This window comes from Lolium perenne, chromosome 2, assembly GCF_019359855.2.
Source record: "Lolium perenne isolate Kyuss_39 chromosome 2, Kyuss_2.0, whole genome shotgun sequence".
NCBI lineage: Eukaryota > Viridiplantae > Streptophyta > Magnoliopsida > Poales > Poaceae > Lolium > Lolium perenne.
In genome coordinates this window covers 325,619,422-325,646,211 of record NC_067245.2, presented here as the reverse complement: position 1 = coordinate 325,646,211, position 26,790 = coordinate 325,619,422, and the positions used below count along the sequence as shown (strand labels likewise).

Below are 26,790 nucleotides of genomic sequence, written 5' to 3'. Positions count from 1 at the left end.
ATAATGGAAAATAAAAAATGGATAACATGGTTTTCGCATCTTAATGAGACATTTATTTTCGTTCATGGTTCCGAGCGCAAAAAAGAACATACATAGTAGAAAGTGAGAAAATGTGTGTTTGCTCATATCATAAGCAAACTTTTAGAACTAATATCCCACAAGTTTTTGTGCGAAGCAACTATTTATTTCAGGTAGTGTGTATTGTACAAAGATACTTTGCACTCCCTCCGGTCGGATTAAATCGACGCGGAGGAGAGCCAAACCTAGTTTATCCCTTTTGTAAGCCCGCGTCGATTAAAGTGGTCCAGAGGTAGTAATACTTATAATCCTGGAAAGTAGATAATCCAGATCTATAGCAAATTCCTAGGAGCTGCAATTTTAAAATGATTCTGAATTTTTTAAACAAAAGGGGCCACAGTTTGTATTGTAGGTACGGAAATACTATCGAAACCCGTTACACATTGCCTAATAATCAACCTCTTTGCACATTCTCTACTCGACATATCTATTTTTAGTTTACCCAAACTGGGCCAGCGGATTGTGGATTACCAAGTCATCAAGCTAAAATCGGATTATAAAAGTAGTAAATGTTATTTAGACACAATTTATCGTTGCATGTTGTTTTTGTCTTATATGTTTATAATGATAATGATGCACATTGTTAGTTGTGGTCTACCGATAAACAGAGGCTCAGGTCGGTTGATACTTTTAGCTTTTTGTTCTAGTTCATACCACAATTCCATCATGTGTGGCGTGAGGTGAGAAATAATATCCATGTACATATTTATGTGAACAAAAAGTCTGTTGACACCTCAGCTGTTTGTAATTAGGTTCCACCAAAAACGGACGAGTTAGATAATTTTGGTGATATGGATTAACCTCGTGTCTATTTTAGAATATGTATATTTGCTTTTAGTATGTATATATAAAAATTTAATAGAATAGAATTGATAGATAGAAAGATAGATGAATTGTCCCCTTTCTTCATATCTATGGACTATTTATTGGTGGTATCCGATATTTTGGCACGGCATTCAAGAACATTAATATTTTCCTTTCTTAGGAATATGGGATAAACTTTGGCTTTCTTATCTTATAATCTGTAATTCTTATATGAATGTGTTAAACGAGTTATAAAATTTCATGCACCTTTTTGAGATGCTTATATATAAAACCATCCCGTTTGTAATCAGGATCAAAATCCCTCATACCGGCAGGCCACAACATGGCGGGCATCAATATCATCAGTTCGGAGCTGGTAAGGCCGAGTGAGGCCACCCCGCATGGCCCCTTTTGGCTATCTAACCTGGACCTTGGCGTTCGGAGCGGTTATTCGCCGATGATCTACTTGTTCCGGCCGCTCGGTGTGGGCTGCCCAGCTGATTTCTTCTCGGCGGACATCCTAAGGACAGCACTGTCCAGGGCGCTAGTGCCGTTCTACCCTTTGGCTGGTCGCCTGGGCATGGCCCCCGACGGGCGGCTGGAGATCGATTGCAGTGGCCAGGGTGCCGTTTTTGTTGTCGCACGGTCAGATGCTGTGCTAGAAGACCTAGAGGGCTTCGCTCCATCGAAAGCCATGTGTGACATGTTCGTGCCTCCCTATGAGGAAGTGGTCGGCGCCAGCGGCAAACCTTTGCTCCTGCTTCAGGTTAGTTTGCTGATCGAGGTAAACATATCATTCCTTTTTCTCACATAGAAATTAGAGTAACAGATTGCTTAACGGTTATTTTCTGGCAATGAATTGAATCAGGTTACCTTCTTGCATGGAGGAGGCGTGGTGCTGGGCACGGGCATGCACCACTATGCCCTCGATGGCCGCAGCTCATTCCACTTCATGCAGACGTGGTCCAGCTTGGCCAGGGGCGCCGCCGGCGACACTGTACCCCCGTTCCTCGACCGAAGTCCCCTCCGTGCACGCTCCCCGCCGGTCATCCTCTTCGACCACTTCCATGAGTACTGCCGGAACGGCGCCGGGTCTGCAACAGGCGCCGCCAGGCCGTCGGACTTAGCCGGTGCCATCCTGCGTGTGACCAGCGCGCAGGCTGCCGCGCTCCGTGCGCGTACGGGCGAGTCCTTGTTCCGCTCTCTCGTGGCTCACATCTGGCGCTGCGCGTTAACGGCGCGTGCGCTGCCCTCGGACGCCGAGTCCCGACTCTACACGGTGGTCGACATGCGCGCCCGCCTCTCGCCGCCGCTCCCCAGCGCCTACTTCGGCAACGCTGGCGTGCGCACGTCCGTGTCAGCTAAGGTCGGAGACGTCCTTGCCAGCCCCCTCAAGTTCGGCGCACAGCGGCTCCGCATGGCGACGGGCCAGGGCGACGAGTACGCCCGCTCGTTGGTGGACTACCTGGAGACGGCGGCGGATGCGTCGTCTAAACCGGGGAGGGAGCTCCCAGATACGGACCTCCGGGTGATAAGCTGGATGGGCATGGCGTCGCATGACGCCAACTTCGGGTGGGGCGAGCCTGCAGGCGTTGCGCCGGCTGCCGTGTCGTACACCTGGTTCGTCTACAGCGTTGGAGACAGCGGCGATGTGGCGGTGGCCGTGGCGATGAAGCCGGATCAGCTGGAGCGGTTCAAGGAGCTCTTCTTCCACGAGAATGAGATGGCATGGTGAGTCCATCAGAAGCATGCAATTGTATTGGCGAAATGGAACTTTATACAACAAAAGATTGAGAGAATATATCTGTTGTACTCAAGCTGCATGCATGTATGTATACAACGATACATGTATTCTCTGTCCAGTGTTGACGCATGAAATCAGACTAGCATATATATACCAATTTGTACTGTATAAATGAACTGAAATTGCTTTAGCAAGTTTTCGCAGCAACGCACTGGTTCGACTTCTTGTATGAGTAACAGCTTTGCCAATTTTAGAAGAGGCACACAAAAAGTAAATCCAAAATTAGAAGAAAAAAGATGTTTATTACACTTTAATATTTTAATATACTCCCTCCGTTCCATTCTATAGTGTCTATAGTTTTTTGGCACGGAAATTAGTATAAGAGTGTTCTTTACACAAGACCCCCTAGATTAACGATTTGAGATCAGAGTAAAATTAGCGAAATCGGTAACTTCCTAAATTAACATAACAAATTCCACAAATCTCTCTGGTTAAACATTGCTTCGTAAATCTAAGAAATCATTGGGGTCATGCATTATGAATCTCAATTAATTGTTTCCTTTTTGTATGGATTTTTTTCACACATGTCGTGTGGGAGCTGACCGGTAGAGGGGGCAATTGAAAAAGAGCCAAGTTACAACTTTATATTCTGAAACAAATGCCAAAAATCTATAGGCATTATAGAAAGGAACGGAGGGAGTAGTAGTTAAGTTATTCCTGGTATACAGATGTTCGAAGGGTTCGCCCTTCCATAGACTTTGCGCAAAAGACCTTGGTCGGTCGACTCTGCGCGAAAGACCTTGGTCGCTTGATGAACTTGAATAAATAAATAAACATTAACTTTTAATTTGAATTTAAAAAAATTAAATTTTTAATTTTTTTTTGCCAAACCTAAAACCTAAAAATTTGAAAATCTAAAAATTGGTTAAAAGTAATAGTAATCTTTATGCAGAATGCAATTAATAATTTTATTTTTTTAAAAAATAAAAATATAAAATCCGTAGTAGCAAAAACTAAAATCTTCCTGCTTTCGTATTTTCATTTGGAATTTTGAGAATCTAAAAATTGGCTAACCGGGGTAGATTATTAAGTGCCACTTGCTGAGGTAGAGCATGTACCCCAAGAATTTGCCGTTTTTCTTCATATGCACACTGAAATTCGAGATGCAGATGTCCATGCACAACTTAAGGCGGATCTGGCTGCACATTTGTGGGAGAGAAGAGGAGCAACCAACAATGCATGATTTTATTTATATTTGTGTGATTGTATTATTTGTTTGGTTGTATGAATAATTTAAGTACTATTTGTTTGATAGATTGTATGAATAATTTAAGTACAATTTATTTGATTGAAACTATAGTTTAATTCTATTTGTGTGATTGTATGAATTATTGAATATATTATAAATAAAATGTGATTGATATGTTGTTTCAAAATATGGTAAAAGTAAAGAAAGTTTTGGAGGCCACCGTATGAGAGGCGCCGGTGTGGGAACAGCCTCCCCAAGAAAGTTCTGAGTTGAGGGTTTGCTTCGAATCCAAGGCGCATGCGAAGCTATGGCAGCGGCCCGCCAGTCTCAGCTCTGGGTCGTGGCCGGCGAGGTCGGGGTCCTATATGGGATTATCTGTAATTTCTGTTTCTTTCAGGACCTATCTGTAAGATCGCTGTTGTAATATCATCTCTTTCTTCTTGCAAAAAAAAAAGAGAACCAGCCTCAAATCCAAAAATTTGCTTGTATTGTTTTCCTCCTCCTTAGCTTTTGCCAAACAGAAGATTTTACTTTTATGAAAGTTGATCTTAAGGCCAGATATATGTTCGAAGATGCATAGAATTAGTTTCATATTTACTGCCTTCCGTAAGTCATGCTCTATGAAAAGAATATTATCAATGGATTATCCCCCCTCTGGACCAGATGAGGAAAAAGAGACCACCTATCTAACCACTCTCTTTTGCCCTAGCTAGCAACTAGAATGGCCAACATATCAGCCACAATGTTAAGAAGGATTGGGAATAAAAGATCTACTTGCCTAAGCCCCTTCCTTGTTTAATAGCCAATGTCGTCATTAACCTTTACACCAACTGATCCTCCTTGAACAAAACTCACAGCTAGCTCACACCATTCTAGAGAATCCTTTCATGTGCATAGTTTGTTGAAGAAATGTCTATTTTACTTTATTATAAGCTTTCTCAGAATCAATTTTGAAAATGACCGCATCCATTTTCTTTCTATGATATTCATGAATGGTCTCGTGCAAACGTTAGCTGATTGTGCTGGTTGTAATTTTGTACAGGACAGAACGTGAGAGGTTTCATGATATATCTGCTTCCAGCCGTCATATCTACGTATTTTTTAACGCATGATACATGCATGGTTGGTTGCTTAAATATGCTAATAGACGGTTGAATTTGAATTTTGTGCTAAACTAGCATGGATTCACCTATCCTCGTAAAAATTGTTGTTCAATTCATAAGCGCAGGTATTCTGTGATTCGATTGGTAAATTATTTTTCTCTGGAAAAATCAGTCTTTGGAGTTCACGCCCTTGTCTTCACGATTGGAGTTCAAGCCCTTGTCGAGGGCATGATATCTCTAGTCTCCCCTCTCCGTCTAGGCCCGCCTTGCGCGCCGACACCATCGGGCTCTCGTCCTCTTCACCTACATGCCTTGGACATGAATTCTAGGAACGGCGTGCCCTAGGTGCACCCATCTCTCTCAGACTTGGATGTGGAAGCGATGTCGGATCTCTACCCGCCATCTAGATCCAATCCAGGAGATGATCGTGGAAGGGCTGCCGGATCTTCATCGATATGTTCCCAGTTTTGATGGTGTGCTTGATCAGACTTTGATGCATTAAATCTCCTTCAATTAAATCTCCTTTCGTATGTGTGGATACCATGGAGTTGTTGCACATGCAACACTTGATCATGGGAGCTGTTCGCGGGATAGTATATCTCCTTGCGACTAGACGCAGTCTAGTTGCGGGGATTGACTCAGTCTTCATCAACTCGTTATCGACAACGCCCGCAAGTTCAGTATAAGAGGGTATGTCCGTTACATATCCTCTCGTATATGATCTTGTTCAATATGTAGGATCTTTTTTTCTATACTCATTCTCCTACAGAGGTCCCTTCCAGCCGTCGGTGGTCGTTGATGGCGTGTAACTCACACGTTTGTTGGGAACCCCAAGAGGAAGGTATGATGCGCACAGCAGCAAGTTTTCCCTCAGAAAGAAACCAAGGTTTATCGAACCAGTAGGAGCCAAGAAGCACGTTGAAGGTTGTTGGTGACGGAGTGTAGTGCGGCGCAACACCAGAGATTCCGGCGCCAACGTGGAACCTGCACAACACAACCAAAGTACTTTGCCCCAACGAAACAGTGAGGTTGTCAATCTCACCGGCTTGCTGTAACAAAGGATTAGATGTATAGTGTGGATGATGATTGTTTACAGAAAACAGTAGAACAAGTATTACAGTAGATTGTATTCGATGTAAAAGAATGGACCGGGGTCCACAGTTCACTAGAGGTGTCTCTCCCATAAGAAATAGCATATTGGGTAAACAAATTACAGTTGGGCAATTGACAAATAGAGAGGGCATGACAATGCACATACATGACATGATGAGTATTGTGAAATTTAATTGGGCATTACGACAAAGTACATAGACCGCTATCCAGCATGCATCTATGCCTAAAAAGTCCACTTTCAGGTTATCATCCGAACCCCTTCCGGTATTAAGTTGTAAACAACAGACAATTGCATTAAGTATGGTGCGTAATGTAATCAATAACTATATCCTCGAACATAGCATCAATGTTTTATCCCTAGTGGCAACAGCACATCCATAATCTTAGAGGTTTCTGTCACTCCCCCAGATTCACGGAGACATGAACCCACTATCGAGCATAAATACTCCCTCTTGGAGTTACAAGCAATGACTTGGCCAGAGCCTCTACTAGCAACGGAGAGCATGCAAGATCATAAACAACACATAGATAGATTGATAATCAACATAACATAGTATTCTCTATTCATCGGATCCCAACAAACACACATGTAGCATTACAAATAGATGATCTTGATCATGATAGGCAGCTCACAAGATCAGACAATGAAGCACAATGGGGAGAAGACAACCATCTAGCTACTGCTATGGACCCATAGTCCAGGGGTGAACTACTCACACATCAATCCGGAGGCGACCATGGCGGTGTAGAGTCCTCCGGGAGATGATTCCCCTCTCCGGCAGGGTGCCGGAGGTGATCTCCAGAATCCCCCGAGATGGGATTGGCGGCGGCGGCGTCTCAGTAGGTTTTCTCGTATCGTGGCTCTCGGTGCTGGGGGTTTCTCGACGAGGGCTATAAGTAGGCGGATGAGATAGGTCAGGGGGCCGCCCGAGGGGCCCACACCACAGGCCGGCGCGGCCAGGGCCTGGGCCGCGCCGCCTGGTGGTGTGGCCACCTCGTGGCCCCACTTCGTCTCTCCCTCGGACTTCTGGAAGCTTCGTGGAAAAATAGGACCCTGGGCGTTGATTTCGTCCAATTCCGAGAATATTTCCTTACTAGGATTTCTGAAACCAAAAACAGCAGAAAACAGCAACTGGCTCTTCGGCATCTCGTTAATAGGTTAGTGCCGGAAAATGCATAATAATGACATATAATGTGTATAAAACATTTGAGTATCATCATAAATGTAGCATGGAACATAAGAAATTATAGATACGTTTGAGACGTATCAAGCATCCCCAAGCTTAGTTCCTACTCGTCCCGAGTAGGTAAACGATAACAGAGATAATTTCTTAAGTGACAATGCTACCAACATAATCTTGATCATACTATTGTAAGCACATGTAATGAATGCAGCAATCAAAACAATGGTAAATGACATGAGTAAACAACTGAATCATAAAGCAAAGACTTTTCATGAATAGTACTTAAAGACAAGCATCAATAAGTCTTGCATAAGAGTTAACTCATAAAGCAATAATTCAAAGTAGAAAGCATTGAAGCAACACAAAGGAAGATAAAGTTTCAGCGGTTGCTTTCAACTTGTAACATGTATATCTCATGGATATTGTCAACGTAGAGTAATATAACAAGTGCAATATGCAAGTATGTAGGAATCAATGCACAGTTCACACAAGTGTTTGCTTCTTAAGGTGGAGAGAAATAGGTGAACTGACTCAACATAAAAGTAAAAGAAATGTCCTTCAAAGAGGAAAGCATCGATTGCTATATTTGTGCTAGAGCTTTTATTTTAAAAACAAGAAACAATTTTGTCAACGGTAGTAATAAAGCATATGAGTTATGTAAATTATATCTTACAAGTTGCAATCCTCATGCATAGTATACTATTAGTGCCCGCACCTTGTCCTAATTACCTTGGATTTACATGGATTATCATAGCATAGCACATGTTTCAACCAAGTGTCACAAAGGGGTACCTCTATGCCGCCTGTACAAAGGTCTAAGGAGAATGCTCGCATTGGATTTCTCGCTTTTGGTTATTCTCAACTTAGACATCCATACCGGGACAATATAGACAACAGATAATGGACTTCTCTTTAATGCATAAGCATTCAACAACAGATAATATTCTCATAAGAGATTGAGGTTTTTGTCCAAACTGAAACTTCCACCATGGATCATGGCTTTAGTTAGCGGCCCAATGTTCTTCTCTAACAATATGCATACTCAAACCATTTTATCATGATAAATCACTCTTACTTCAGACAAGACGAACATGCATAGCAACTCGCATGATATTCAACAAAGAAATAGTTGATGGCGTCCCCAGAAACATGGTTATCGCACAACAAGCAACTTAATAAGAGATAAAGTGCATAAGTACATATTCAATACCACGATAGTTTTTAAGCTATTTGTCCCATGAGCTATATATTGTAAAGGTAAAGAATGGAAATTTTAAAGGTAGCACTCAAGCAATATACTTTGGAATGGCGGAGAAATACCATGTGGTAGTTAGGTATGGTGGACACAAATGGCATAGTGGTTGGCTCAAGGATTTTGGATGCATGAGAAGTATTCCCTCTCGATACAAGGTTTAGGCTAGCAAGGTTATTTGAAACAAACACAAGGATGAACCGGTACAGCAAAAACTCACATAAAAGAAATATTGTAAACATTATAAGACTCTATACCGTCTTCCTTGTTGTTCAAACTCAATACTAGAAATTATCTAGACCTTAGAGAAACCAAACATGCAAATCAGATTTTAGCATGCTCTATGTATTTCTTCATTAATAGGTGCAAAGTATATGATGCAAGAGCTTAAACATGAGCATAACAATTGCCAAGTATCACATTATTCAAGATGTTATACCAATTACCACATATATCATTTTCCAATTCCAACCATATAACAATTTAACGAAGAAGAAAACTTCGCCATGAATACTATGAGTAAAGCTAAGGACATACTTGTCCATATGCAACAGCGGAGCGTGTCTCTCTCCCACACAATGAATGCTAGGATCCATTTTATTCAAACAAAACAAAAACAAAAACAAAAACAAACAGACGCTCCAAGCAAAGTACATAAGATGTGACGGAATAAAAATATAGTTTCAGGGGAGGAACCTGATAATGTTGTCGATGAAGAAGGGGATGCCTTGGGCATCCCCAAGCTTAGACGCTTGAGTCTTCTTGATATATGCTGGGGTGAACCACCGGGGCATCCCCAAGCTTAGAGCTTTCACTCTCCTTGATCATGGTGTATATCATCCTCCTCTCTTGATCCTTGAAAACTTCCTCCACACCAAACTTACAGCAACTCATTAGAGGGTTAGTGCACAATTAAAATTCACATATTCAGAGGTGACACAATCATTCTTTATACTTCTGTACATTGCACAAAGCTACTGAAAGTCAATGGAATAAAGAAATCCATCTAACATAGCAAAACAGGCAATGCAAAATAAAAGGCAGAATCTGTCAAAACAGAACAGTTCGTAAAGACGAATTTCTAACAGGCACCAGACTTGCTCAAATGAAAAAACTTAAAACTAATGAAAGTTGCGTACATATCTGAGGATCACTCACGTAAATTGGCATAATTTTCTGAGTTTCCTACAGAGAAAACTAAGATAAGGAGAGGTTGCTACAGTAGTAAATAACTTCCAAGACTCAAATATAAAACAAAATACTGTAGTAAAAACATGGGTTGTCTCCCATAAGCGCTTTTCTTTAACGCCTTTCAGCTAGGCGCAGAAAGTGTGTATCAAGTATTATCAAGAGATGAAGCATCAACATCATAATTTGTTCTAATAATAGAATCAAAAGGTAACTTCATTCTCTTTCTAGGGAAGTGTTCCATACCTTTCTTGAGAGGAAATTGATATTTAATATTACCTTCCTTCATATCAATGGTAGCACCAACAATTCGAAGAAAAGGTCTTCCCAATATAATGGGACAAGATACATTGCATTCAATATCCAAGACAACAAAATCAACGGGGACAAGGTTATTGTTAATGGTAATGCGAATATTATCAACTCTCCCCAAAGGTTTCTTTATAGAATTATCAACAAGATTAACATCCAAATAACAATTTTTCAATGGTGGCAAGTCAAGCATGTTATAGATTTTCTTAGGCATAACAGAAATACTTGCACCAAGATCACATAAAGCATTACAACCAAAGTCCTTGACCTTCATCTTAATGATGGGCTCCCAACCATCCTCTAGCTTCCTAGGAATAGAAGTTTCGCGTTCTAGTTTCTCTTCTCTAGCTTTTATGAGAGCATTTGTAATGTGTTTCGTGAAAGCCAAATTTATAGCACTAGCATTAGGACTTTTAGCAAGTTTTTGTAAGAAATTTATAACTTCAGAGATATGACAATCATCAAAATCTAAACCATTATGATCTAAAGCAATGGGATCACTGTCCCCAATGTTGGAAAAAATTTCAGCAGTTTTATCACAGGCAGTTTCAGCAGTTTTAGCAGTTTCAGGCAGTTTTTCGCGCTTTGCATTAGAAGTGGAACCATTGCTAGCACCTATTCTTTTACCATTATTAGTCGGAAGTGCAGCAACATGTGTAGCATTAGCATTGCTAGTGGTAGTAATAGTCCAAACTTTAGCTATATTATCTTCTTTAGCTAGTTTTTCATTTTCTTCTCTTTCCCACCTAGCATGCAGTTCAGCCATTAATCTTATATTCTCATTAATTCTAACTTGGATGGCATTTGCTGTAGTAACAATTTTATTATCTATATCCTCAGGTTTAGCAGCCATTTTATTAATTAAAGAAGATTGTGACGCAGACATGTATGAGATTCGGGTTTCAGCATTTGCAAGTTTAGTTTGCAACCCAGAGATCTTCATATTCAGATTTTCAAGTTGATTTCCTATATTCTTCAACAAGGTAGATTGCTCATTCATAGTTTTAGTAAACAATTTATTTTTCTCATATTGTGATTGCATAAAGTTCTTGGTGGATCTTTCAATTTCTAACATCTTTTCCTCATTAGGTGAAGCATATCTACCATAAGCATTAGCAGGATATGGCCTAGAATCATTATAATTGTTATTTTTAATGAAATTCACATCAACATGTTCTTTTCGAGCAACCAATGAAGCTAACGGAACATTATTAGGATCAACATTTGTCCTATCATTCACAAGCATAGACATAATAGCATCAATCTTATCACTCAAGGAAGAGGTTTTTTCGACAGAATTTACCTTCTTACCTTGTGGAGCTCTTTCCATGTGCCACTCAGAGTAATTAATCATCATATTATCAAGAAGCTTTGTTGCTTCACCAAGAGTGATGGACATAAAGGTACCTCCAGCAGCTGAATCCAATAGGTTCCGCGAAGAAAAATTCAGTCCTGCATAAAAGGTTTGGATGATCATCCAAGTAGTCAGTCCATGGGTTGGACAATTTTTAACCAAAGATTTCATTCTTTCCCATGCTTGTGCAACATGCTCAGTATCTAATTAAAATTCATTATGCTACTCCTCAAAGATATAATTTTAGCAGCGGGGTAATATCTACCAATAAAAGCATCCTTGCATTTAGTCCATGAATCAATACTATTCTTAGGCAGAGATAGCAACCAATCTTTAGCTCTTCCTCTTAGTGAGAAAGGGAACAATTTTAATTTTATTATGCCACCATCTACATCTTTATACTTTTGCATTTCACAAAGTTCAACAAAATTATTGAGATGGGCAGCAGCATCATCAGAACTAACACCAGAAAATTGCTCTCGCATAACAAGATTCAGTAAAGCAGGTTTAATTTCAAAGAATTCCGCTGTAGTAGCGGGTGGAGCAATAGGTGTGCATAAGAAATCATTATTATTTGTGGTTGTGAAGTCACACAACTTAGTATTTTCAGGAGTGGCCATTTTAGCAATAGTAAATAAAGCAAACTAGATAAAGTAAATGCAGGTAACTAATTTTTTTGTGTTTTTGATATAGCAAACAAGATAGTAAATAAAGTAAAACTAGCAACTAATTTTTTTGTGTTTTGATATAATGCAGCAAACAAAGTAGTAAATAAAATAAAGCAAGACAAAAACAAAGTAAAGAGATTGCGATGTGAAGACTCCCCTTGCAGCGTGTCTTGATCTCCCCGGCAACGGCGCCAGAAAAAGAGCTTGATGGCGTGTAACTCACACGTTCGTTGGGAACCCCAAGAGGAAGGTATGATGCGCACAGCAGCAAGTTTTCCCTCAGAAAGAAACCAAGGTTTATCGAACCAGTAGGAGCCAAGAAGCACGTTGAAGGTTGTTGGTGACGGAGTGTAGTGCGGCGCAACACCAGGGATTCCGGCGCCAACGTGGAACCTGCACAACACAACCAAAGTACTTTGCCCCAACGAAACAGTGAGGTTGTCAATCTCACCGGCTTGCTGTAACAAAGGATTAGATGTATAGTGTGGATGATGATTGTTTGCAGAAAACAGTAGAACAAGTATTGCAGTAGATTGTATTCGATGTAAAAGAATGGACCGGGGTCCACAGTTCACTAGAGGTGTCTCTCCCATAAGAAATAGCATATTGGGTAAACAAATTACAGTTGGGCAATTGACAAATAGAGAGGGCATGACAATGCACATACATGACATGATGAGTATTGTGAAATTTAATTGGGCATTACGACAAAGTACATAGACCGCTATCCAGCATGCATCTATGCATAAAAAGTTCACTTTCAGGTTATCATCCGAACCCCTTCCGGTATTAAGTTGTAAACAACAGACAATTGCATTAAGTATGGTGCGTAATGTAATCAATAACTATATCCTCGAACATAGCATCAATGTTTTATCCCTAGTGGCAACAGCACATCCATAATCTTAGAGGTTTCTGTCACTCCCTGCATTCACGGAGACATGAACCCACTATCGAGCATAAATACTCCCTCTTGGAGTTACAAGCAATGACTTGGCCAGAGCCTCTACTAGCAACGGAGAGCATGCAAGATCATAAACAACACATAGATAGATTGATAATCAACATAAAATAGTATTCTCTATTCATCGGATCCCAACAAACACACATGTAGCATTACAAATAGATGATCTTGATCATGATAGGCAGCTCACAAGTTCAGACAATGAAGCACAATGGGGAGAAGACAACCATCTAGCTACTGCTACGGACCCATAGTCCAGGGGTGAACTACTCACACATCAATCCGGAGGCGACCATGGCGGTGTAGAGTCCTCCGGGAGATGATTCCCCTCTCCGGCAGGGTGCCGGAGGTGATCTCCAGAATCCCCCGAGATGGGATTGGCGGCGGCGGCGTCTCAGTAGGTTTTCTCGTATCGTGGCTCTCGGTGCTGGGGGTTTCTCGACGAGGGCTATAAGTAGGCGGAGGAGATAGGTCAGGGGGCCGCCCGAGGGGCCCACACCACAGGCCGGCGCGGCCAGGGCCTGGGCCGCGCCGCCTGGTGGTGTGGCCACCTCGTGGCCCCACTTCGTCTCTCCCTCGGACTTCTGGAAGCTTCGTGGAAAAATAGGACCCGGGGCGTTGATTTCGTCCAATTTCGAGAATATTTCCTTACTAGGATTTCTGAAACCAAAAATAGCAGAAAACAGCAACTGGCTCTTCGGCATCTCGTTAATAGGTTAGTGCCGGAAAATGCATAATAATGACATATAATGTGTATAAAACATGTGAGTATCATCATAAATGTAGCATGGAACATAAGAAATTATAGATACGTTTGAGACGTATCAGTCGTCGCCCCTCCTCTGGGCGTGAGGTCCTCTACATCGAGGTGTTGTTCTGGTCCGTCCGACTTCGCGGAATGCTTCATGCCGCTAGTCGCGGACAGCTTGGGAAGCCTCATGTTCGCCTTTGCTCTCTCATGGAGCCACCTACCACTAGCCGTGGGTTCATGCTCGTTCCTGCTCTGGAGATGCACGCAACCCACATGGTGTCACACTATGGGACGATGATGGTGATCTTCCCGTCTCAAGAGGTGTGCGACTCCACCATTGCGCTCTGTCCCCTCGTATTCAACGACCGTGCTATCTGCCTGGAGCGGCCGGGGTTGGCAGAGAACCAGGTCGGGCGGCGCTACTCCACCGTTTCCCAACTCTCTGCTTTCCACCCCAACGGTAGCATGTGCTGCATTAACCCGCTCTGCATCAACGAGCAGGACTACTATGATGCACGAGTCGTCCTCCACCTGGAGAACGACGGCGATGTTCCCCATCCCTCCTTGTTCGCGACTTCAAAGGGAAAATCACAATGCATGTCTCCATTGTTGTTCACTCCTGGTCGTCCAACCATGGAACCTTCTCCCGTTGGCCACTTCGCTGGTGGTGGTGGCGACACTCCTTGCCAGGGCGGTGTCGTCGCCGGTAGCGGAAAGGGTGGCCCCATCTACGATATCGATGAAGATTCCATGGTCACCCCCTCCGACGATGATGGGATGCCATCTCCTCCCAGTTCGCCTATGGGTGTGCCTATGAAAGTAGCCTAGGGGCCCTTCACACTACAAGGAAAAGGCTTATTGCCGGCGCACCAAAATGGGCTATTGCCGGCGCACTACAGCCCGCCGGTGGAAACAGGCCGGTGGCAATAGCTTATTGCCGGCGCACCAGTTGGTGCGCCGGCGGTATCTCGCGTTATCCCCGGCGCACCTGTCTAGTTCGCCAGCGGTAAGTTATACAAGAAAACAAAAAAATCAAATCTAGATCCAAATCTAGATCTAGATCTAGCTAGTCAACCGTGGTTGTCGTCTATGCGCCAGTGTAGGAGGTGCATGAGGTGCATGAGGATGCTGGAAGCTCCTGAGATTGGTGGGCCAGTGTAGGAGGAGGAGGAGTAGGCTGGAGGTGGAGGATGCCGGAGGTGGTGGAGGAGGCCGACGGTGATGGGGGAGGCCGAAGGTGTTGGAGGAGGCCGGAGGACGTCGAGGAGGCTGGAGGTAGTGGAGGAGGTCGGAGGACGTCGTGGCCGTCGATGGAGGAGGAGGATGAGTAGGTCGCCGGAGTAGCTCGCCGCCGCAGAAGCTCGGTATAGAGAAGGAGGAGCAGGAGATGGAGGAGGAGGAGGAGGAGGAAAAGATAAGGGGAAAGTGAGCACCGCGGGCTGAGTTGTGCCTATATAGCACTGCTTACCGCCGGCGCACCAAGTAGGGTGGTGCGCCGGGGGTAATTTTTTTCTTTTTTTTCACCCAAATCTTAAATCTCAAAAAAGTCTTGTTTCTGTTTTCCAAATGAAGAATCCATTTTTTCTCCAAACGGCCATAGGCGGTTGAATTCGAATAGGAAATTTCGCGTAGATCGATTTTGATATAAAAAAGTTTTTTATCGGAGGTCGTATGCAACCAGAAAACCCGTTTTACCGAAAGATGATGCCATTTTGCATAATATATCGAAATTCATTTTTTCAAATTTTGATGAAAGCTAGATTACATAATACATGGGCAGTTCAAAGGATTTTATTTTTGAATTTTCTATCATTTTCTTTTATTTTTTTGAAAACTGAAAAGGCGATTCCGGGGGGGTGTGGAGAGAAAAATCTAGGCACCTTACCCCCGGCGCACCTCTATGGTGGTGCGCTGGTGGTAAATTGTCTACCACCGGCGCACCACCATAGAGGTGCGCCGGGGGTAAGGTGTCCAGATTTTTTGCTTCCGGCCAGACCTCTTCAAATTTTATTCCCGGCGCACTAATTTTTTTTGTGCGCCGGAAGTATAGGTTCTTCACCGACGCGGCCTAATTTGGCTCGCCGGCGGTAATTGCCACCGGCGCGCGTCAATGATGGTGCGCCGGGCACTATTCCATGCAGCTATAGCCCTTTTCCTAGTAGTGTCAAGCCCATGTCGTCGTTTCCTATGATCCAAGATCGTCGGGCTACTGCATTGAGCCCTTCTGCTGGCCTGGGCTCCTCCAATGACCCGGACTCCTCCGAAACACCAACCATGCTCTCGGATCGCATCTTATCCCACATGCTTTCTCTAAAATTCCCTGGGTCTGGGCTATCTACAGATCACGTACAAAAACCTCTTATCATTCTTTCCCTCTCTCTATTTCTGATAGGTTAACTAAACTTGAGCTTCTCTGTGTTAACTGTCACCATGACCATGAGACCATCCCTCTTCTCTAGTGGTACGACACTCTTGCTATCCCTACCGCGCATGTGGCCACCTCCGATGAGGATGTGTCGCAGGCGCCACCGTGCCTTCCCTTGCACCTATTGCCGCGTCTCCCGACCCTGTTGAGCCTGCCGATGCCATGGTCTTAGCTAGTACCGGAGAGGATCATGAGAACATCGCGCGCAAGCATCGAATGTGTCGCAAGCGTGACTCCGACTCCGCGTTCAAGGCCAGGCGTAGCTCCCGGCTGGCGGTGAAGGAGATAGCCATACCTCTTTTCACCGACATGCTCATCCGTGCCAAGGCTACCAAGGTATCCAGGTTCAGTGCCACCAACCACCAAGGGCTCCCTGCGCCTCGGTGCCGCTGTTGTCAAGGCTCTATCACTTCTCGTTCTGAAGGAGCTTGGTGCGCCCTGCGGCGTCGACACGGCCCAGCTGGATGTCACAGTGCCACCCATAACACAATGGAGTGAGCTAGCACATACATTTTTTCGTGGGCTCGGTAGATTGATATCCAAGGAAATCATGCAACAAACATGAGTTTAGAAGCCAGCTTGGTAAGCTTTGTCTAAAAAGCACATGTAGCTCGTCCCACTTCTGGAGCCAAACTTGGTTGAAATTTTTCAAGGAAAACTGATGCCTACAACAATGTTTTTGAGTTAATCAACCTTCGTTACATACTTTGGAAATTGAATTGGAAGTAAAAGGAAAAAAGAGCTGTGTCATCTATGCGATTGCACTAAAAATTGCATCTAACTACACATCGATATAACAATATCGATGAGGATTGAAATTTCATCTCATTACACGTGGATGAAACAATTTTTTTTTGAGAGATTGGACCTGAAATTACATGCCATTAGGCGTAGATAAACATGAGTTGCCCCCAAAATTACATATCATTAGTCATAGATGTCACGAAAAAAGCCAGGAATTACATCTCACTGAATGTAGCAACATACATACAATTTATTGAAATCTATACAATTTTCCTCAAAAGAACATCTAATTTTTACTAGGGAAAAAACACGTCTTAAACAGAAATAAATTAGAACGAGGATAAATGAATGAGCGCTTCGGGCAGGGCCTAAAAAAACCAACAAACAAAATCTAGGCCTAGGCCCAGCCAAAAAGCCAGAAACCTTGTCGAGCCGTAGGGCCACAGGCTGGGCTGAAAAACCCGACACACAAAATCTAGGCCCAGGCCCGTTCCGGCCTGGCCAAAAAGGCTGAAAGCCTGTCGAGCCGGCAGGCTGTGGGCTGGGCCGCTACTCGGCTCAGCACGGATTGGCTACCGGGCCAACTCTTTTGTCCAGTGCATGCATGATCATCCAGCGTACGTGCATTAGCATGCTCGTGAGGGCTCCATCAAAAAATAAATTCTCATGAGGGTCTATCAGCTCGAGCTCTGCCTAACGGGTACGCTCCACCATAGTGATTTTCCCACGACGGCGACAAGCCTAGCTAGGCCGGCGGCGGTGGGGACAGCGGGTCATCGACGACGTATCTAGCTTTTCCTGATGCTTCGCAGTTCGCAGCAAAACCACACCAAAGCCAAGTTGCCAGCAAAACCCCCCAAAATAGACAGGATGTACCTGTCCCGTGCCACCATTGCCTTGGTCGTTGCACTTTGCACCCTTGTCCCTCTCACTCTCGGCCCGGATAGGGCACACAGCAACCGTTATATATTCAGGGCACACCGCAATCTACGACGATGTACTCTCTCAATTCCATAATTCATTCCGCGGTTTTAGTTCTGGAACTGAAATGAGGCCAAGAATTATGGAACGGATGGACAAGATAATAAGAACTCATACGTGATTGCTCCACTATTTATCAGCTAAGTTTGGTCCTGCAGATCGGCAGCGAGGCTCCAAAACTGACCATGTTTGACCCTTAGCTTTCGATCGACATATCTACCATACCATCCTGGTCACACCATATGTCCATATCGATCAGCGCTAGAGATCAGGAATGGGAGAGGTTGGTTTCAAACTTCCGACCATCCACGCTCCCATCAATAGATCACTTCTCGGTACGTCATCATATTTGCATATCTGGATTGCGTCGCACAACCAAACAAGATAGATAACATATAGGAGTATGCATCTATACATGCGTACACCGGTCGTGAGTATGATGTGAGGACCACAGGCACAAAAGGCTCTCCAACCTGCTCATGCATTCAAGCAGAAAACGTACCATATTCCAGCAAAGATTGGATGGAGGTGGTTGTGGTTGTGGCGTCGCCATAACAGTGCTCCTATGTTCTCTCAGGGTCAGTGGAGTGCTAATTAAACTCTGTTCTTACATTATTTAGTGCTCATAATTGAAGCCTAGGGCAGCTAGCCTCGAGCTAACTGAGACTTAAGAATTTCCGGACAGAGACCTCCTAGCAAGCTAGCTGGCTGCATGACACATGTACAGATGTTACTAACAGTGTGCTTAACCATTAGGATTGGTCACATCTTGTCTTGTCTTCCAAGAGCCTAGCTGTCCAGTAATTCAGAGGTGTAGTGCCGTAGTGGTAGCTTTTACAAATTTATGTGCACCTGGCTATTTTATCTCATGTTGGGATACAATGCAGTTAATGAAACTATGAAGAATATGGATGAAACAATGAGAGAAATTCTGACCTGAAAGGTGAGATGATGCGTTGATAGCATTTGTGATGCATAATGCACACCGCGCCCTCGAAAGATGTGTTAAGAAGAGATTTTGGAGGTTGTTCACCCAAAAAGATATCATGGTCTCTAACTTCACCAAATCACACAATCAACCATCTAGCTTTGCTTGAAGTGATGATGGTTCAGTCCATGGCCTTTTTCTCATTATGAACCGGTTCGGACTTTTGGAGGCCATTTGCACTAGCCACACACACTCTCTCGGTAATGGTCTCATCTCAACGAGAAGATGTCTGCTAGTTAGGACAAGGACATAAGTGGTATAATAACGATACTAAAAGACAAACATGACATACCCCCGTGAACTTCACATGAGATTGATAGAATGCACATAGCATGGTTCATTCTGAACTTTTTATATAACAATTTATATACACTGTGAAGATGAGCTCAAGTACTAAATATAATCAGTACAGCCTTCACTCCATGACAAGTATTGATTCTGCTTATGTCATGCTGAAAGCAGTACTAGAGAATCCAGAGCAAAGTACAACAACATATAGCTGTAGAAAACTACGCTTGATAGCTACGGTGTATCTGTACTGGAAGCTGAAAATGTTCAACCAGCAGAAATTCTACAGGTGTCATATCTGATTTCAGCCTTTTTCTCAAATAAAGTCTCTGCCGAATCATATTTCGCAGCTCAGAATTTTTTTTTTTTGAGGTATAGCTCAGAATTCTATTTGTCTTCGCATATTGAATTTCATTAGCACTATTGGTTTGTTGTCCACAAGGACTGATGATTCTGTAAACAGTGACCTAGTACAAAGCAACATAGATCAGCTTCCAAGTGAAGGGTTCCACCAAACCGCAATTAATCATGAAGGGCTGCATGTAGCAGTGATGGTTCAGTTCATATGGATGAATGGGTTCAGATGCCACTTTCGGTAGGCACTATGGAGTAGGGACGCACACTCCCCTCGATCTCATCTAAAAGGAAAAGGAAAGTAATTGATAGTGAAAAAGACTAACACATACACACATGCATATCTTGAAGTGGAATTTTCGGAATGCAGTAACTTCATTACATTACCAGGTTATCAGTTCATGGAGTAGTCAGTGAAGATGACTTCAAGTAACAGCATACTAGAATAACTTCTATTGATGATGCAGCTCCTGGCGTACTGAAAGCAATATTACAGCGAAGTACAACATATACAGATATATTTGTACAAATACTAGGGTAGATAGCTACAGAGCATCTGCAGGGGAAGCTGAAAATGTTCTCTTGGCATCATGTAGAACCAACATACATGCTCCCGGTGTCACGTCAGCCTTTACATCTTAACAAACAATAGTACTCCCTAGTTCTCTGCAGTCTAAATATTTGTTACTACTGGATATATTTGTGGTTACATATGGGAGGACAGAAAAGCAGCAGAGTGTGTGGTGAGAAAAAAATAATAACAGCAGGGCCAAATCAATCCTTTCCTAACCAATAGGTGTTGTCTATATGCAAAACAGTGGACCATTTGTCTGTGGCCATTTCATCTCATTGGCACTCTATGAACCTAAGGTCTGTCGCCCATGCTGATTACCCACTTCAAACAGGCACCTAGCTAGTATTCCAAAGCAACATACACCAATTCCATCTAAAGAGAACCAAAATGAGAATGCCATGCATTGCAATGGCACAAGTGGCATGAAGCAACATGGTGGTATGGACATTGACCTGTGGCTGGCACCTAGACAGCAAACACACATAAAGAGACACGCCATGTGGTACTAGCAATTATAATCACCCACTGGCCACTGCCCAGGAGTATCAGCACCATAATCAGCACTGTTGTAATAGTCAGTAAGCGGACTGTAGGAGAAGCATCTTAGAACAAATGCCAGTCCAGGCCATAAAAAAGGAGAACCTAAAAACAATACCACGAAGCAGGTTCAGACTTGGGACGCCATTTTCAGTAGCAACAAACAGTCCTCTCAGTTTCATCACGAAGAAAAGATATCTGCTAGTTAGGACAAGGAAAGAAGGAGGTAACCAACAATACGAATAACACAAGCATACATACTCATGTGAACATCAAATGAAATTTATAGAATGCAACAAGTAGCATACTGCCGTGTAGAAATTTCATATAGCCCTTCAAGAGGACCTCAAGTCCCATTTATAACCAGTAAAACCTTTACCCCGTGACAGGTATTGATTCTGCTCATGTCATACTGAAAACAATACTACAGAGTCTAGAGCAAAGTACAACACATACTTGTAGTAAACTACGGTTGATAGCTACAGAGTATTTGTACTGGAATTGCTATCTGTGTCATATCTCAGATTTTGGCGTTTACATACCAAACAAATAGTCTATTCAAATCGATTTTCAAAGATCAGGATTTTTTTGTCTTTGCATATTGCGACCTTTCCATCTCATTAGCACAATATGAATCTAATGTTTGTTGTCCACACGAGCTGCTGATCATGCGAATGATCACTCAATAGTTAATTTTCATGTGAATGATCATGCTGTCTCCTTCAAACAGTAAGCTAGTACAAAGCAACATAGAGCAGACGTGAATGATCATGTCATAGTAATTTCTTGCTTCACCAAACTACAATGATAATGCAGCATTGCCTGTAGCAGTGATGGTTCAGTTCATATGCATGGGTTCAGAAGCCACTTTCAGTAGGCACTAGGGAGTAGGGACACACGCTCATCTCAATCTCATCTAAAAGGAAAATGCAGCTAATAGCTAGCAACAAGGAATAACACATAAAAACATGTATAATCATGAAGTAAAACTTTCTGAATGTTGTGACTTCATTACATTGGAGTCCATCGTCATTTCAAAATTAAACCGTCGTAGGGTAATCTGTTCAAGAGTACTCAGTGAAGATGGCTTCAAGTAACATCAAACTAATATGACTTCTGTTGTTAATTCTGCTCCTGTCATACAACAAAGTACAGCATACACTTGTACAAATACAAGACTAGAAAGCTACATGATATCTGTAGAGGAAGCTGAAAATGTTCTCTTGCTATCATTTAGAACCAACAGACATTTACCAGGTATCATGAGATTTGCAGTCTTTCCATTTTAATAAAAATAGTACTCCCTATTCCTTTCTCAGTACCCGATTTTATTTGCACATATGGCAGGAAAGGGAAGAAACAGCTTAGTGTGGTGACAGAGAAACAATAACAACAGGGCAAAATCAATCCTTCCCTAACCACTAGTTCTTGTCTATATGCAAGATAGTGGACCATTTGTCTTCTCACTAGCACTCTACTAATCTAAGGTCTGTTGCCCATGCTGATTGCTCACTTCAACCAGCCATCTAGTACTACAAACACACACACATACATGCACCAGGTTCCATCAAATGAGAATCAATATGGGCATGCCATGCATGGAAGTAGCACAAGAGGCATGGAACAGAATGGTAGCATGGCCATTGACCAGTGACTTCCATGTAGACAGCAAGCATACAGAGACAGACACAGCATGTGACAGACAACAGTTCATAATCACAAGCACACCCACTGCCCAGGAGTATCAGCAACACAATCAGAACTGTTGTACTAATCAGTGAAAGACTAGGAAAAGTATCTAAGAAGAAATGCCAGTCCAGGGCCACCAAAAAAAAGGAGAAACCTAACAACCAAGCACCAGCTAAAACCATCATTTCAGCAGCACATTTAAAGGTCAGGATCTCTAGCTACTACTACTTCCACAGAGCACCACCACCATCCATCCATCCAGAACCTCCACAGCCTGCAAATTCCAACAAGCATGGAAACAAAGCTATCAATTGTTGGTGCTTAGCCACTTGTCAGTTGTCCACTCACTGTACACACATGTAACTTTCATAAGAACATGTAGGTAGGTATCTTCTTGAGATGAAAACCATACTGAATTTAACAGAACTGCAGCCCTGTATACACTGAATATAGAAGTTTCAGAAAGGAAATTCACCAACAATTTTGACTCTAGCTAGTTCCATCTCTTCTGGATAGGGGAAGAAGCAGAAGTATCCATCTTAAGTGGTAAGCAATAGATCATGTGTTGGATCCTAATGGCAGCACCGAAAGGGAAAGAAGTGGACCGGACTGCCAGTGCACGAGCCGACCGATGTTTTGTGCGAAAGCAGCAAGCGCCAACTCAATCCGGCTAAGAAATACTAAGGAGAGCACTCCAAGTAAGCAAGCAAGCAATCAACTTTTTACTACTTTTACTTTATAATCGACAGCACAAAATCTGATTATTCGCCATTAAAACAGGAAGCAGATCGAGCTCCGGATTCAGGTCAGTTACCTAAATGTGATGGTCTGATGAGCTCGGCCCTGCTCCGCTCCGGCGATCGGCAGGCACACCAAGAAAGAAAAACTAATGTCTTTACACCAAGAAAATTTGAGATTTGGATCGGAGGAGGTGGTTGGGAAGGATTATTGATGACGGCCGAAGGAGTTGTGGATCTTCTTGATGAAATCCTCCGACCGCTTGCTCAGCTCCGCCGCGCCGACCGACGGCTCGCGGGCTCTCGGCCGCGGCGACGGGGCCGGCGGTGGAGGAGACGAACGCGGTGCCGGTGCCGAGGGAGATGAAGCCGGCGCCGTTGAGGGACGCTTCTTCTGCATGATGGCGTTCCACGTCGCGTCCAGGTCGTCGTCGGCGCCGTCAAGCTGGTCGGCGCCGTCGAAGTGTTCTGCCGTGGCCGGAGGTGGAGGCAGAGAGACCACCCGCTCGACCTCCGCGCGTTGCCGCACAGGAATCGGGGCAGGCACTGCAACAGCGCGTTTCCGAGCCGGCGCCGGGGCAGGCTCGACACTCCGCCACGTGTCGGCAGTGGCGAAGTTGGCCGACGCGGCGACGGCGGAGCAGGGTGCGTCCTCTTCGGACTCCGTCGTGACGCAGGACTCGCCGCCGCAAGATCCCGGGGAGACGACGACCTCGTCAACCGGAGACGCGGCAGGCTCAAGGTGCGGCCGCGACACCGGCGGCGGCACGCTGTACTTCTCGTCCCGGACGACGGCGGCGGCGGGCGCGAACTCAACCTTGCGCTTCATGGAGGAAAGCACCGCCTGCTCTGTGAGCAGCGGGTGCGCGGGGTTGTGGGGCACCGGCGCCCACGGATCCTTGTGCTGCTGCGCGGCGGCGTGGAAGTGCTTGTTGTCGGAGAGCTTCCAGATGACGAAGATGATCACGTGCACGGTGACGAAGAGATAAAGCTTCCAGAGGAAGTTGTCGGTGCCGGACACGATCTGCGGCAGCGTGGCGCGCGCCAGGGACGCGGCCGCGGCCAGCGCGGCGGACGCGAACGCCACCTTCGCCGCCAGCAGCGTCGTCGCGCCCAGACCTCCGCCGCCACCCCCACCGCGGAGGCGCGAGGAGTAGCTACCGGACATGGTTGCTTGACTGAGCTGAGCGGCGGAAGAGCGGCGAGCAGCGAGGAGTAATGGAGCGGGAGGAAGCGGTGGGCAGGGTTGGCGAGGTGGAGATGGTACGGGGGGGCCTATTTATGGTGGGAGCGCGCGCGGTCTCCATTCTCAGGAAACAAATTAATCACTCAGCAAAATAATTGGAAATTTTTAACTAATGGGATTGCAATCGTGGATAATCCGTAACTCTGGGAAAAATTACTCTCCCCTAATTCCGAAGTTTACATCGAGATAAGATTAGGATCCGTCATAATTACTTTAATTGATCGTGGAACAAGAAAACAGAGCGCTTGAAATGGGATTTGAAATTAATGTATCTTACTGCCATGCACATTTCTGAGAGAAATTCCAATGGTGCCCAAAATGGACCTGATCTGGCGCGATATGTTTTCATTTCTACGAGATTGCATAACGCAAATTAGCTGGAAATACTGAAAGAAGATCAAATAGGATCAAAGCAATTCCTATACTCTCTAGTATTTCCTCCTTTCCATGAAAGTTGCATGAGATTTGGCAAAATTTGAAAATATACAAATGCTATTTTAAGTTTAGATACGTTCAAATATTGACAAATCTCAAACAACCTTCTTGACGTTACGGTGGGATGGAAATTAAGAAGTGTGGGGTGGGATGGAAATTATGAAGGTCGACAAATTTCCGGAATGCAATTTTGCCTCGACTAGACGAGTCATGTGATGGTTACCTGCGGAGAGCTCCGTGCAAACCTTTAGAACAATAACGCTTTTTGTATGTAAGAACAACATGCATGCATACATGAACAAACCTTTTCTCTTAGTTTGCTAGACCGGATGGGACTTGTTCTCGTGTACCCATGTTGTTTTTCGACCATTTGGTTTCAGGAGGGAGCGGCGCGAAGCTCTGCTGTATGTTATTATCACGAGGCATGTCTTTTGGTTTCATGGTGAAATCTGAGACATAAAATGGCATGGACGTGGAGATTTGAGGACTAGTACTGGTGGTTGGAGGTTTTTACATCGATGGTGAACTTACTTGATGTTTTAAACTTCATAGCAGCGGCTTGCAAGTGGCGCGTCAACACAGGAAAAGTCTACATCCCTACATTTTAGGGTGTAAATCCCGATTCTACCCTTACCTAGTTGAGAGCGGGGACTTTGTTCAGCGGTGACAACTTAAGATCTATGATCAGTCAACAACGGTGCTTGTGACCTGTTTTCTTCCTGGCGGCTTTGGAGAATCTAGAGTTCATGTGTTATCTTGGTGGTGTTTGTGTTGCTATTGTAAAGCCTGAAACACTTCGGCTGGATTTTCTATTTTTTAGTTTATTCTTACTTTACGATTGTGCGCATACATTCTATTTATTCCATCAGAGTGTAATTGATATCTTCGCTAATATATTTCTTTTTACAAAAATTACAGTATCTCTACAATATATAGCTGGTCAATACGTGGCATTAAAATAACAAAACTACTGTCGATCTTTAGAAAAATCAGAGCGCCGACCGTCGGCAGTTGTGGCACTGTACTCTCGTGCCAGTGCACCCATCTCATGGCCTCGAAGAAAAGTATATATACACCGATCTCATGCCAATCAGTTCCCCGATATGACTACAAGTGTCTGCCAGAGTAGTGTGCAGTGTGTACATATCGGTTGCGAGTCAACTCCTCCACTAATCAGAAGTATAAAACAATGTATATATGTGATCATCGTACGTATTCATCGATCCAGATCCATCGACCTGGCTCGTGTCGTGCAGATGGCCAAGTGACACGTAGCTAGTAGAGCAGTTGGAATCAAAAGCACGATGCCTTTCGCCCTACCGTTAGGGTCAAACGGATGATTAATCACCGACTAGTACCTCATTAATCAGAAGAACATGTACTAATCAATTTTTACCTGAGATCGACCAGCGCGTACACTGAGTCCAACTCCAGCAATTTACTACTCCCACCGACTAGTATGCCACTTGACAAAATGAATACGGATATACTTACTTTGATAGAGAGTACTAGTAGAGTTTCTGCTCATCTTCTACTAACTACTTCCTCACGAAGAATTCAAGCCTAAGACTAGTCATAGTGAACTTCAGCACTAGCTTGAGATCCAACTCAGTATATTTGATTATGTGACAATAATTGATGAGGAGAGAACGATAAAGTAAAAAAGTTTGGCAAAATAACTAAAGGACCTCCTACCCCTCAGGGCGTGAAACCCTATCGTCACCGAGCCTGCTGCTAACCTGGGTCCAGTTGGGCCTGCTGGGCCTTGTGTGTCCCTGCCGCCACGTCCGGTTGGCACCCGTCGACGTCTATGGAGGACGTCCTCCAGGTGGATGTGTTATAGCCGCTCTCCGGTTCCTACCTTCCTACCTCGCATAGTCGCAGGTCACGCGATGGACCTCACTGCATGGGCGTGAGTTGGTGGATGACGGGTTGCGTCCCAAGAATGTGGACTGTAGCAGCGACTTGACGGCAGTTGACGTGGCGGTGGTGAACTGGTGGTGGCCATCTCTCGGGGCCACATGGGTC

The 26,790-nt window shown here is 44.1% G+C and overlaps 2 protein-coding genes across 2 annotated transcripts; one reads left to right on the top strand and one right to left on the bottom strand.

Annotated features, from left to right (window-relative positions):
* The first annotated feature begins 1,204 nt into the window (after positions 1–1,204).
* Positions 1,205–2,829, top strand: LOC127337163 (hydroxycinnamoyltransferase 4). Its single transcript, XM_051364097.2, has 2 exons — positions 1,205–1,648; positions 1,751–2,829. Exons 1-2 carry the CDS (start codon positions 1,226–1,228, stop codon positions 2,615–2,617), a joined length of 1,290 nt encoding a protein of 429 aa, XP_051220057.1. The 5' UTR covers positions 1,205–1,225; the 3' UTR covers positions 2,618–2,829.
* A 19,457-nt stretch (positions 2,830–22,286) lies between these two features.
* On the bottom strand, positions 22,287–24,345 carry LOC127337162 (uncharacterized). The gene is made up of 2 exons (XM_051364095.2): positions 23,159–24,345; positions 22,287–22,618 (listed from the first exon to the last, which is right to left on the bottom strand). Exon 1 carries the CDS (start codon positions 24,247–24,249, stop codon positions 23,290–23,292), a length of 960 nt encoding a protein of 319 aa, XP_051220055.1. The 5' UTR covers positions 24,250–24,345; the 3' UTR covers positions 22,287–22,618; positions 23,159–23,289.
* Positions 24,346–26,790: the final 2,445 nt, after the last annotated feature.